This window comes from Lycorma delicatula, chromosome 5, assembly GCF_047948215.1.
Source record: "Lycorma delicatula isolate Av1 chromosome 5, ASM4794821v1, whole genome shotgun sequence".
NCBI classification, from domain to species: Eukaryota; Metazoa; Arthropoda; class Insecta; order Hemiptera; family Fulgoridae; genus Lycorma; species Lycorma delicatula.
In genome coordinates, this window is record NC_134459.1 from 169,728,026 (window position 1) to 169,742,208 (window position 14,183).

Consider the following 14,183-nt stretch of genomic DNA (forward strand, 5'->3'; position numbering starts at 1 on the left):
TGAAGTCTATGAAGATTTCTTCTTCGGCAGTTGAGAGCCCTACAGGAGTATTTTAAAATGGATCCCTAGCCCACTCATAACTTGCTACCAAGTTGTGTCAGTAAGAAAATACTTTTTGAAATTCTTTGCCAGCATGGCTAAATGATTTTAAAAGGTTACAAAAACTATTTTCACCTGTTATTCTTCAGCCTTGTAAGTTTTAACACATTGATCCACATTTGCAAACATTTCTAGGTTTTTTGCTTTAAATTTCTGCTCCACAATTCCAATTTTTTTACAAAAAAAACATTCTTAATCACTCTTATCCAACATGTGTGTATTTGGTCCCTTGAATATGTCGACCAAGTAGCTCAATTCCATCACAACTAAACCATTTCGAAACCTCTCCGCTTCTGGTCGGTTTTCCTCTTCTAGAAAAATGACAATTTCATCTCTTTAATTCAGAAACACATAGCTAAAATTTCCCAGTTGATAATCATCTTACCTCACAACAAAATAGTAATGCTGAATGTACTGCACTCATGAAAAGATTTTTGATTTTAGGGGTCTTAATTTTATAACTGCCATTACAACACAATACAACTGTCATTAACACAATATTCATACCAGGACTCATTTCTTTGGAAGCCAGAGCTTCTTCTCTGGTCCAGAAATACTGTGGAGATTCTTCTTTCACAACTGCTTGTATACTTTGTAATCTTCCAGACATTGAACAAGCATTATCGGTGCTATATTATTTTCCGACACAATTTTTCCACTCTGTGTTTGCCTCATTTACAAAATCATTTAAGATAGCAAATGTTGCTTTGAGTACTGATGGTTTGCAGAAAAGTAGTTCTTCTACTGCTGACATACCATCACAAAAATCAAACACAGACAATGAAATAATTATCTTTACTGATATCTGTTGCCTCAATAAGCTGTATTGAAAACAATTTGTCATGAAACTTCAAGAAAAGCTGATGCTGTACATATTTAGTTATATCACCAATTTGATAGAGGCATGGACTGCAATTTTTTGGCAAAATTATTGCCAAAAATACTTTGCAGCCGGCAAAATAAGCTCTTCACCAGTGATGTGAGGTTTTTTACATCTGGCTACTTTATATGAAACTTTGTAAGAGGCAAGTAAAGCTTTTTCATTCTCAAAGTTTTTTTTAAAAATGATGTTTTTTTCATATGATATTAATTTTAATTTGAAGAATTCTCAGGTTTTCTTAACGTACTCATTATGAAGCGTTTTCAAATGTTAAGTTTATTAGGATTCATGCCGTCTGCTGCCATAATTTTTGAGCAAAGAACACACAGGGGCCTTTCTTCTTCATTTACTTTAGTACTGGTAAACCCAAAATTTAAGTATTCTTGATTTTATTTTTGGAACTACACTCGTCTGTACCCTTGATGCTTCATTATTGTCTATTGTTATTACTTAAAAATTTAACCATGAGTCTGTATAAATCACTACCATGAATATTTAATACTGTGAATTGCAATTAACGTGCAAATTACAACATATGTATTCACAATAGATTTGACAACAAGAGAAGGATCGACTCACCTGAGGCTGGCTGGAATTGAATAAGGTGCAGCATTTATACAAGTTTGTGCAGACGTTCCGGAATGTTCAAGATAAATCAGAACTTCTCAGAGAGCAACAGAAAGGTCTTCGATTCTGATTTTGTCAGTGCAGCAAATCTGTATTGCCAAATATCAATAAACTTACTTTTTTTGATAATTCGTAAGGTTTATAGTCATAGTAATTTGCAGTCATAGTGTAGCTTTAGTGTCAATATTCAAAATAGATTATTACTGTATACATTGTTATTGTATGAGAGAGGGGACACAATGAAAATTATGATTGAAAATTGAGTTGCAAATACTGAAAGGTTGAGAAACGCTGGAAGTTGTGTAATCTAGTCTTCACTTCCTATCTATGAAGTTTATTATTGTACATGTCTTATATGTTAATATAGTTTAATATGTTAATGCAATTAACGTGTTAATTTCTTAAAATACAGTTTAAATATGTTAAAATGTAAAGCAGTGTTTTATTTGTTAATACAGTATAATTACCCTGGAATTAGGTAGTGCCTGAATGTTATGAAGTAGTTTTCAATGATTATGTTATTGTGTATTAAACTTTAGTGCAAGAATTGGAAAAGAGTTTACCTAACTAACTTGCAGATGGGTTGCAAGTTAGTAATTATTATTTTGTTAGTGGTATATTTTATAAAAAAAAATATTTTCTTAAATGAATTTTTTGTTTTAAATATTTTTGATTGTAATCTTTAAATTTTAATAAATAGTTTTTTAATAATTATTAATTGTATTATCATACCATCGGGCCATGTTTGATAAAATTATAGTTATTTTTAAATGTATTTCTGTAATGTATTTAAACTGCTATAATAACATTTTCTGGACGAAATGATTCCGGGACCGATTTAAACTTTCTCCATACTTAAAATCTCAATTAAAAAAATCGGTTTGCGCCTCCACGTTGGTTCGTCTGGATAACCAGTTAGAAACGTGGAGATTTCTACTGGTGAACTAAATCGGAATCACCTCTCTGGATCACATCCAGAGTTGTAACTCGGGAATTTATTCCCACCCAAGGCTGACTTGCCTTTGAAAGTCAAATATGGAAGGTCTTTTAAGAAAAAATCCACCGTCTGGTAAATACCAGAGAAGGCTGCACTTGGATCCGGTGTCTGGTGGGCAGCTGCTTAAAAGATAACAATGAATCGCAGCGTTTGGAAACACCCAAAAACAACACAACTTCAAAATTGAGGATAAGACACAAGCAAATAAACTACATTGCCACTCACAACATTAATTCTCTAACTCAACCCGGCAAACTAAAAACTCTAACAGACATAATGGACAAACAAAATATCCTAATCGCAGGACTTCAAGAAATGAGAAACACCGATCGAGAGCCGTTTGAATCTCAGGGTTACAGAATTTACAAAGGAATCCCCGGGAAACGTGTGATGAAGAATTGCCCACAGTTCAGAACAGGATTTGCAATCAATCTTAAAATAATTGACTCAGTCGTAGAATTTAAGTCTTACTCCCCCAGGATTTCAACCTTAACCCTAAAATCAGCCAATAAATTCTACACCATAATAAATGTCCATGCTCCCACCAATGACAAAAACAATCTTAAAAAAGATAGAGAAGAGATGGCAAATTCTGGGAACTTCTTGACCAAACTGCAAACAACATAAATAAGACCCACACGAAGATTTTAATAGGGGACTTTAATGCCCAAATTGGTAAAGAACGAAGATATCGTGATATTATCGGAAAATGGCCTGCCCAAAAGAAAACTAACAAGAACGGCCAAAGACTTGTCGAATTTTCCAGAAACCATAATATGATCTCAAAATCCACCTATTTTATGAGAAAACCAAACAAATTGAAGACTTGGAAACACCCAGATTGGAAAAAAGGAGAATGGCAACTGGATCATGTTTGCATGGACCGGAATTATCACAAGGAGATTTATAATGTAAAAGTCTTGAGAGGAACAGATACTGGATCGGACCATTACTTAATTAAAGTTAAAATAAAATTCACCCCGCATAAAAAGAAAAAATCCCAACCTAAAAACAAAAGAGCTTATGATCCACATAAATTAATAAACAATGCCATCTTTGAAGAAACAACAAAAAAAATCAAATTAACTAATAATTTAAAAGAACTGACATCCCAACTGAAAGAAATAGCTGAAGAACTAGCCCCTATAAACCCAAGAAAAAAACACCAATGGTGGAATGAAGATTCCACCATTGGTGTATATTTTTTTTTTTATACTTCATACAAACTTCATACTTTTATACTTCATACAAAAAAATCAGGTTTTTAGGATCACGAGCAGAAGATAATTATATATGATACAAATGGCAGGCAGTGTTAGTAAGAAAGGTTAAAACAGAATGGTTGGGGAAAAATAATTCACGATTTCAAAGCCAGTGTTCACGGCTTGCAAGTAAAGATTTATAAAATTCTTAAGATTCTCAGAATAGAAGCGAAGTATATTATGAATCTTAATCTTATATCTAAATAAGATTGATTGGATTATTTTCAAAGCTTGTGGACTGAGACCAGACAAGAAGAATATGTTGTATTCATTCGTGTTCAACAGCCAATATGGAGGTTTCCTGGGATTCATCCAGGAAGGTCTTTTTTAAATATGCCTGCACAATCCAGCCAACAGAAAATATTTTTAAACACGGTTTAAAGATATTAAGGAATGATTTAAATAGAACGGTTTGGGATTAATTTAAAGAAAACAAGTTTAACAGATTTTGACTTAAACCATAATGAAGGTATGCATTTTTTTGGATTGCCAATAGATCTGGATTTGGTACAAGAGATTTCCCTCCTTGGTATTGTAGATGAAGGATGGAAGAGACATATAATAGCCTAACTTATAAGGCTTAAAGATACTGAGTAAGGCCTATTTTGTAATTAAAGAATTACCTTATTATTAATGTGTATTATGGTTATTTTTATATTCATTGTTAACTTGTGGAGAAATTTTTCGGGATCATCAATGAATATAAAAAAGTATTCAGAATCCAAAAAAGATTGTTTTGCCATCATGCAAGCCCCACTTTAGACATATAAACATTCTATTATTTCCTGTTATTTTTTTATGTAATTATATTCTATAAATCCAATACATTTAAATTTATATCTTTTTTGGAAACTCACAATTATAATATCCACTAAGAGTTGAATTTTCATTTCCACTGCAAAAAATTGACTTTTTAAAAAAAATACTCGCTTGTTATATACGTTCAAAATATGGTAAATTTTCACTAGTACCAGAAAAATTGATCTCATCAATGATTTCATGAAGCATCTTTTAAAATTATTTCAAGAGAAAAGCTATTATACAATAAATAAGTATTTGACTGACAACAGCAGTTATGGTTGTTGAAATCAATACAGTATTAATAACTATTTCGATTATAATTTAAGTGAATTACCAACAGAAAGAGTTTCTAGGTTTCATGTTTTGTACTACAACTAGTGACATTGCGACACATGAGGTATTTGGTGTAGCAGAATAATAGTTCTTGGTGTACTTCTCCAGCAGAGAATGTTGTAATTACAATAATAACACCTGAATTACTTGCTTTTGCTAATTATCTAGTGCTTTATTTATAAATCCTAAGAGTAACCAGCTGAGATCACAGTGTTGTTCAACTAACCCATATGGGTTAATATTTCATCAACAAAGACTAAAACTATGGAATTTCACTGGGTATTCACCCTGTTAGAGCCAAAGATTTCGTAAATTGCAGCATCATAGAACAGATCGAGGGCTTTAACTTCCTTTGATGCAAGTAGTCTTATTTTAACTCTTAAGAATTTGGTTTCAAAGCTGCACAAGTATTAAATTTTATCAGAAGTTTTGAAGAAAACACTATTGGGAAGAAAGATACAATAAAGAAATTCTGGAAAATAATAGTCATTCCAGTCTTGACATATGGGTCGGGGCTATCGGTGAGGGAGATGTCTGCTCATCAACACTGAGATCTTATTCCATTTCTAATTCCTTGCATCTTTTTCTGACAAACTCAAAAATTGGCCTTACTTTAAAAAATTTGTCATGTGAGTCTTTCATCTCTAAATTGTTAACGATGTGTAGGTTTGATCTCAGTTGATAAAAGCGATTATGAGTCATTGTTTCAGAAAATATCATGACTTTTAGAGATTTTCTCCAGTATATCTCTATTCTGGGAAATTTTAAACCTGACATATAAATGTGTAACCCAATCAGTGCACGAATTTCTTGAGCATTTGTGGGCTGAAATGTTATACCTTTCTAGAGAGCATACATGTTAGTTTTTTCAACCGTGAATGAAATACATTCCTCAGTTATATATTTGCAAAAATAATCTATAGGAGAATCCAAATCAAAATAATTCTGTGTTTACAGAAAAATCACCGGTTGTAGGTGGATTGGAAGGCCTTCTTCTCCATCGGATATCTTTTTTATCTGTGGCAGAATTAATAAAAGCGGTGGATCTGACCCAGCTGATGTTGATGGCCTATCATGTAATTTTGATTTACTTGTTCCCCTGCTTGATTTTTTCATTTAAAATAGGTGCTGATTGTACTGGAGCTACTTGTAATGGTGGGAGTTCAGGCAGCACAGGTGCTGTTTGCAACAACAGCTCTTTATTTCTGCATCATCTTGAATAGCTAATTCCTCATTTCGTAGGACAACATCAGCACCTGCAGCATAAAAAAATGTAGCTTTAGCAGGTATTCACTGAATCCATCCGTTTTAATACTGGTAGGATATTTGTTTCATGAGCCAAAACTAGGCTCAATATAATTAAAAATGAAACTTACCAATTCTTGTAGGTCCCTTTGATGGTGCTTCATCTTCTCTCGCATCACCGCTCTCCAAACCTTCCAAATCTGAACAATTTCCATCTAATAGATTCAGAACAGATCCAACATCGTCTTTGTAATATAAATCATAAAATCCATTGTCTGAAAAATAAAATACTGTGTAGTCTGATTCGTACACCTAACTAAAATGTAAAATAAGAAAAGAAAATAGTCTAAAGAAAAAGAAAGTAGCCTACTGGTTACTGTATGATACTAGAAATTTATTTTTAGCTCATTATAATAAGAAGACAATAGACCTAATACTTATTTTAGAAATTCAGCAATTCATATCTTGCTTTTACAGCCTTATAATAAAATTTCTACATATAGTACAAATTTCAGGGTTATTGTAATTTTTCAATTTATGAAAATGCTAAAAACAACTAAACTGAAGCATAAACTATCTTATGCTCAGATAAAATAACTTAATGAAAAGATGTTTACAGATTATATTATGTGAGGTTAGGAATATTTTTCCTACTATGTAGGGCTACTTTGTTATTTTATCAATGTATAAATTACCTTACCTTACATAACTTATAATAAATAATATAAATTAGAAATATTACTCACCTCTAATTAAGTAAATTTCCAAGTAAAATATGAGATATCAGCACTTATGGTCACTGCACAAATAAGCAAAAGAACTGTAATAATAATATTAATAATAACCATAACCTCAAAATTACATTGCAGTAGCAATACCCTTTGATTTCACTTGGGCATTTGAATGTACACAGAGTTTTTGTGTAATTTATAAATTTCAGCATGCACCCCTTCAAAATGTAATCCAATTTATAAATTAGAAAATATCATTTTAAAACTAACAAAATTTATATTATGTTGTGAATGTGTCGGAAAATTAGAAAATATTACGTACCTCTCAATACGTTCAGAAGAAGAAATGCACTACTTGGATTAAAAGTATAAAAAAGCCATCGATACATAAAAATCAACTGGTAAAATATTTGGGCACCGAAATGGACAAGAGGAGTGAAAGGGTTAAGTTACTGATCATCTTTAACCACCAAAAATAATAAAATAACCTGTAATACCAACCTCTTTTATATATAGACTATATATTAAATAAAACTTTATACGATAAATATTATATTTTGGCATATTCATCACAAAGTTATATAAATAAAATATGAATTCTGCTTCATAATTTACAATGAAGTGAAATTCAGAATAATAACTGTGAATTAATTAAAACTGTATAATGCCAGATTACTGTAAAATGATATCGACAGTTTGTCACATTTATGTGGTTAATTTACTATAAAATAACATTTAAAACAAACCCACAAGAGACTATGCCAGTACAATGGAAATGTTTCATCAAAAAATTATTTTGATAAGATTACTATGTTTGGAGATTTTTTAATATTCTTATCTTTCAGAAAAAAATTTGCTTATAATCCCCAGAATTGAAAAAAATTTGTATGAATTATGTTTTACACAATTTTTGTAAAAATTATAGGGCTTTGAAACTGCAAGTCCAAAGAAAGGGAGAAGTAACTCATTTTCTGGTGGCTTCCTGTAAAATTTACTCAATAATGCATTACTCAAATGTAGTAAAATAATATATTCATAATAAACTAATGTAAACAAAACCTTTGCATAGATTATATTATATTTATTACATTATATTTTTTCTAATTGATGATGATTAAAAGTTACAACTCAAACTTAAGTTCAGTTATTTGTTAGCCAGACTTAACATTTTATTTTGAAGTTGTGATCTTTTAACTAAATTCATTAAAGATCAAACCGGATAAAATTTGGAAAAAAATTGTTATCCACAAAAGTATAGTTATTTCAGATATTTAAACATATACAGTGGCAAATAAGCTGTTTGAGATGTTTTTTATTCTTTGAAATGAGTGAATAATTTTTTTTCTCCAGAGGAAATGATCTTGGCACTTACCCATATGAAACACGTTCAAGTGAACCTGTTTGCCAAGGCCAATTGGTAGAGTGAAATTAATGGTCTCTGTGGTAAGTAAAAATATTGTTTATGAAATACAATTGCAAAAAAATTTATTTTTCTTTTTTTTCTTTATTTTTATAAGAAAAAAATTGATTCCAATTCGGATATTTCAGAAAAACCTGTAAGAAAACTAGTTTTCCTAAACTACAAAAAATTCTTTTTTAATATTTATCTGATTATAGAATAGTGTGATTTTAACCTTTACAACAGATTGTCTCCAATCAGATTTTCAAGAGCATTATGTTATCTATAAAAAAAATGTGATAGTAATAGTTTTTGTAATTACACCAGAGTTTGCCTATTTATTAACATTATGACATATATATCAACTGATTCATACAAACAAGGCCACTTTAACAAAAAGCCAGTTTGTCAGTTGGGTTTGTCACTTGTAAGTAAAATGTTATTAAACGTGTTAATTGGTTAATTTAATCTATTAATTGATTTTATTATATTTTTTACAAAACCAAACTTACCAATCTTTTAAATAATATAAGGTTTGTTTGATTTGATAAGCATTCAAAGTTTAGTTGGACAACCAACTTAGTAAAGTGTCAACAAATAAGATCCAAACAAGTAGATTACTAATTCTTTCTTTTGATTTTTTTATATGGGATCTTAACTGTGTTCATTATTAGCCCAGCCAATGTAATGTAATGAATACCATTATTGTTAGAGAAAGCATCTATTCCTTTGATGATTTATGTATGTATCACAAGAAGAATTGTAACGTAAAACAAATTTATATATTTTTTTTACTGATGTATTTTCACAAAAACTAGTAATTTATAATAAAGGCAAACAAATTTCAAACCTTATTATTCAATAAAACCTTTCTTTAAATAATGTTTTCAAACACTATCCAAGAACTTCCCTCTTGGTTATAAGCCCGTATTTGAAACCAAATATTAACACAAAGAAGTTAACAAGCCCTAACTTTGTTTTAAAATCTTTGCTGCCGAAAGTAATCATTCAAGAGTAACTGCCAAACTCTTACAGAATGCATTTCGAGCATTAAATGGGGATTGCTTTGCACAGAATAACTCTGGAAAATATGGAAAAATTTAGAGAGCTAGGTTGGAGACTTTCCTCTGACTAAGTCTGAGAATTTTTAATTTGTGTAGACATATAGCAATACAATGCTGATTTGTATCTCTAGAGAAAGGCTTGATACCTGAGGTCAACCTTCAATCTCTTTGAAAGTAGACTGAAGTGAAAGTTGAAAAAGAGGTGGTAGTCAACCTTTCAACACAATTTCCTCCAGCAACAAGTACAGTATATTCAAGTATTGATAATCAATCGCTTACAGCTTAATAGCCTTACCAAGATGTTTATGTCAGTTCTTCCACTGACAGTTCTTTCTTACAACGTCTTTCTTGACTTAGTGGAGTTAAAAGTTCATTAACTCCTTCAAAAATTTGGAATTATTCAAAATATGTGAGAATGTTGATATTTCTTCTCAAGAACTAAGAGAAAACTCACTATTTTCATTTCTTTTTTTTAACACGCTGCTGTTGTGGTATCCTGGTGTATCAAATTATCAGGTACTACACAGTCAGTACACCTACTTACTGCACTTAAGATTATTGTAGGACATCCTGGCACACAGGTCCCAAGAATGACAAAGCTTGTCCAATACAGTTTCCTTCTGCTGTAATCAGTTTAAAACTATATGTGCTGAGTATATTCAGCTAATTGAGATATCTGTACATCTGTAAGCCATAACGGCGTTTGTTTGGACTTTTCATTCAGAAGGCACTTTCTTATTACAAAATACAATAATAACAAGACAAATAGCTCAAACTACCTCTATTTACTTCTAATCTATTATAATTAATTTTCTTCTTTAATTTCTATATATTATAATAAATAAATGCACTTAGTGTGTTTAGATAGCGGAAAAAAATTGTAATATTTTTATTAAAATAATACAACAATGAAAATTTGGAAGCAAAACTAGTAAATATTAAAGAAGTTGTAAACGCATAAAAATTGTAAATAACATATCATCATAACTTTTATTTGTCCCTTTTATTACATTCATTCCATATTTGCAGACACCGTTAACTCCTCCTTTTTTCTGCATTTTTTAATAAAATCTACAAGTAGGCCTTTTGTGTTTGCCAGAAGAGTTCCATAATAAAATGCTTTTTTTCCAATAATTCTTTAAGAATTGGTAAATTATTATAGAAATTCTCTCCATTCAGCAATCTTCCTTCGTCCATTAAATTAATTATGATTTTGTATACATGTTTGCTTAAATATGCAAATTTATCATAACAAATAAGAAATACTGTGTATAACCTGATGTTAAACATAATTTATAGCATTTTAACCTGTATTTATGCAACCTGAGAGGAATATATTGAGAGAAAATAGGCCACCCCTCCAAGAGATCTTTTATCAACCTCTAGCTTCATACCAGGTTTTATTGCCTTTCCTGTCAACCAGTGCAGACCACTGACGAAACGCAGTACTAAGAGAACTATCATGGAGTGATACACTGGTGAGCTGATGATAATATCAAATGGTGTGCTGCTACCTAGCAGCGGTACACACAGCAGCATTGGTAATATTGATCAGAGCAGTACAATCATGTCCTGAAAACTACCAGCCACTTTTTTTTTGTTTTTAAAATTATATTCCATAAAATAATGCCAATATGGTTATTTAAATTGTACTTGAATGTCATTTATAAAAAAAGCAAACCATCCGATGGAAGAATTTTCAAAGGGATAGATGGTTTTATAATCATTAGGCGATATATTGGCACACCAGCATACCGAATGGCAACAACATGTAAACCTTGGTTTGGTTTACAGAAATAAACAAATGAAATTTATTATCATTAATAGATGAAATTAAAACAATATATATAATATTCAATAATTAAAGAGACAAATAATTGCAGAAAAATTATCATTTATTCAAAGAGAATGAAGCTTATGCTACTTTGCAACATAATCTCCCAGCTACATTTCAGTACTTGTTCTTTCTTTCAGTGAGCTTTCTTATTCCAGTAGTACAGAATTGTTCATCTGTGTCTGAGCCATTCTTGTACTTCTCTTTTGACTTGTTCATTTTTGCCAAACTTTGTGCCCTGTAAAAACTCTTTGAGGACTAAACAAAAATAGCTGATGGTGCGAGATCAGGACTGAAAGGTAGGTGTAACAACAATAAATCTTTTACTGCGATGAAAGAGTTGTTTGTTTGCCTGATTTAAATTGCTCAATTCAGGTATTTCATAGCTTCAATGATAGGTAAGAAAAATTGAAATTAAAACTTCAATTTTGCTAATAATAGAAAATCCTATATAGAATTGAACTAAAGAACTTAAAACACTGAATTCCCTGCTAGATATCTGTGGACATTATGCAAGTATTCTACATACACACTTGCAGTGATATACAATATTTTGAATGTATTGTAAACACATGCCTAATATATGTTTATCTGGTTTTACTTTCAGATGTTGAAGTCTATAATCTTTTATTGTCAGATATTTATCCTGCATGAATACATCTGCAATACACAAATCCGTCCATAGAAAAATTAGCTCCAAGTTTTGAAAAAAGCCCTGAAGATGTTAACCGCTGGGCATACCAAGCACTTGAGATGTATAATAAAATTGAACCTCATCCAGTCAATCCAGGTACCACTAGATCATACTACTCGGCATACTAAAAAGTGTATACAATCCAGTGACCAACTCCTGGAGGTTCACACCATAACTGTAATGAAATTTATGTGAAATAACCCTAAAAAAAAAAATAATACATACACCTTTTATGAACAGAGTACAATAAAGAATAGTTTTCATGTTATTATCAGTTTCAAAATTAAATAAAATTCTTTATTGTTAGTAAAAAAAAACAACTTTGTTAATGATTTGAAACAAATTATGAATAAATTTTAAATGAGATTTTGCCATATAATCTAATACATACCTCCTCACCAAAAACTTTTATTATAAGTACAATACAAAATAGTAATATACTCTGTTTGTTAATTAGAAATGAAGAGTTAGTAATATTTCTGTTATACTTTTTTATATTTCCAAAAAATTTGTTATTGTTGTACAGAATTTAAAACTGCAATAAATTAGTTAACTCTTTTTACAGATCTATTAATCTTACCTTAACTCTAAATGGCTTAATTGGTTACAGCCAACTTTAAGTTATTTACATTCTCTATCTTAAATATGAATCATATGGATATTACAAATAAGGTGTTAGAGTAAATATTCTATGACGCTCTACACCCTGGTGAAATATATGTTAGTTTTGATGTGTACAATTAATGGCTGTGTCTCTCACAGTATTTGGCTTGCCACTGGAATAAAACAAATAAGGTTTATTTGTTTTTTTATTCAGTTGTAAACCAGGTTAAAAATACACTTTTTTATGTTTTAAATAAGATCCTGATAATTATACTGTATATGAATTTTTTAGACTTACACAATACAACACTTACCACTAAAAATAATTACTAATACTATAGAAGTGTAGTAATCCATCACACCAGATATGCAACCCAAACACAGAAAAAACATAATGAACTGAGCTTGTGATCATGAGCATGAGCTAGCATGAAAAATTTTATGTCCAGTGATTTCTCTGGCAGGGCATTCATACAATGATGATTAAAATTTACATGATAGTCAAGTTGAAAGGTAATACATTTGCTAATTAAATTGTATTTGTGTTTCATAAATAGATGACATTCGATTTTTATAAATTATGCCACTGAAGAAAGTACTAGATTTTTATAAAGTACTGAAGTACTAAAATTTTTCATAATTATTCATAAGGCTCATGTAAAAATTCATAAAAATAATAATAACAATAGTCAATGGACTAATAATGAAGCATATAAAATATTTAACATTAAAAGAAAGGCTATTTGCATTTGCACTTTGTAGGAGAATGTAAGAAGCTTTAGCTGACAGAACATAAGTCATTAAGTTCAATTTTCAGCCACCAAATCAGAAACAAATACCACAAATGATCTATACGCACATCACACTTACTATGCATTGGCTGTCGAGGTCTCAGTGACCACAGGTATAGGTAGAGGTAGAGCATCTGCCTGGCATTCACATAACTCATCAAGTGAATGGAAAATAAATAAATAGTAAGTATGGGCAATCTACCAATAAAGAAAGCAGAAAGAGGGGCAGTAAAAGTTACTTTCAGGCAGCACATGCTCATTCCACCCACAACTCATTGGTTTATAGTAATTTTGCCCAGGATGGGAACAGCAAAAACCAATTTTTGTTTTTTGCCATATTTAACTAAATTACCTCATGACTATGGAAGTTAGAGGACAAGAAATAACTCTTGTTAATCACAGTTCATAAATGAATTTTTATTGCTTTCCTTCTGCTTTAAAAGTTTCTTAAGCAAAAGAGAGGGAGAAGTTAACTTTTCTGTACCAGCAAACACATATGCATACCGAAACTAATTTATCTGTGGTAGACCTCTGAATGTAATAAATTATGTAATATTTCTGTTTCTGTCAAAAATGGGTTTCCTCTGACCATGAATATGATTTACTAACTTTTAATCAGAATTCAAAGAGATATGATATCTTGATTACATGGTAGCTGAAGTGGAGGTTAGTTTGTACTTTAAATTCATTTTAACGAGATAATTTCTGCATATACTTTCTAAATGGATTAAATATTACAATATTAAATGTTATGCATAGCTTTTACTTTTTAAATAAGATTTTAATAAAATCAACAATAAAGAAAAATAATAATCTAGAAAAA

General features: G+C 30.5%; 1 protein-coding gene across 6 annotated transcripts in view; it reads left to right on the forward strand.

The window, feature by feature from the left end:
* Nucleotides 1-14,183, forward strand: part of LOC142325578 (kinesin-associated protein 3-like) — a 63,891-nt gene that overhangs the window by 16,898 nt on the left and 32,810 nt on the right. Inside the window, exons 1-2 of one of the 6 annotated variants that reach the window (XM_075367490.1) lie at nucleotides 8,326-8,418; nucleotides 11,880-12,062. In XM_075367490.1, the coding sequence (XP_075223605.1) occupies nucleotides 11,994-12,062 (69 nt within the window). In that variant the 5' untranslated portion in view covers nucleotides 8,326-8,418; nucleotides 11,880-11,993. Of the gene's footprint in view, nucleotides 1-1,529; nucleotides 2,207-8,325; nucleotides 8,419-8,711; nucleotides 8,802-11,879; nucleotides 12,525-14,183 lie in introns of those variants that run through there. The other 5 variants (XM_075367489.1, XM_075367496.1, XM_075367493.1 and 2 more) reach the window with 5 other exon arrangements.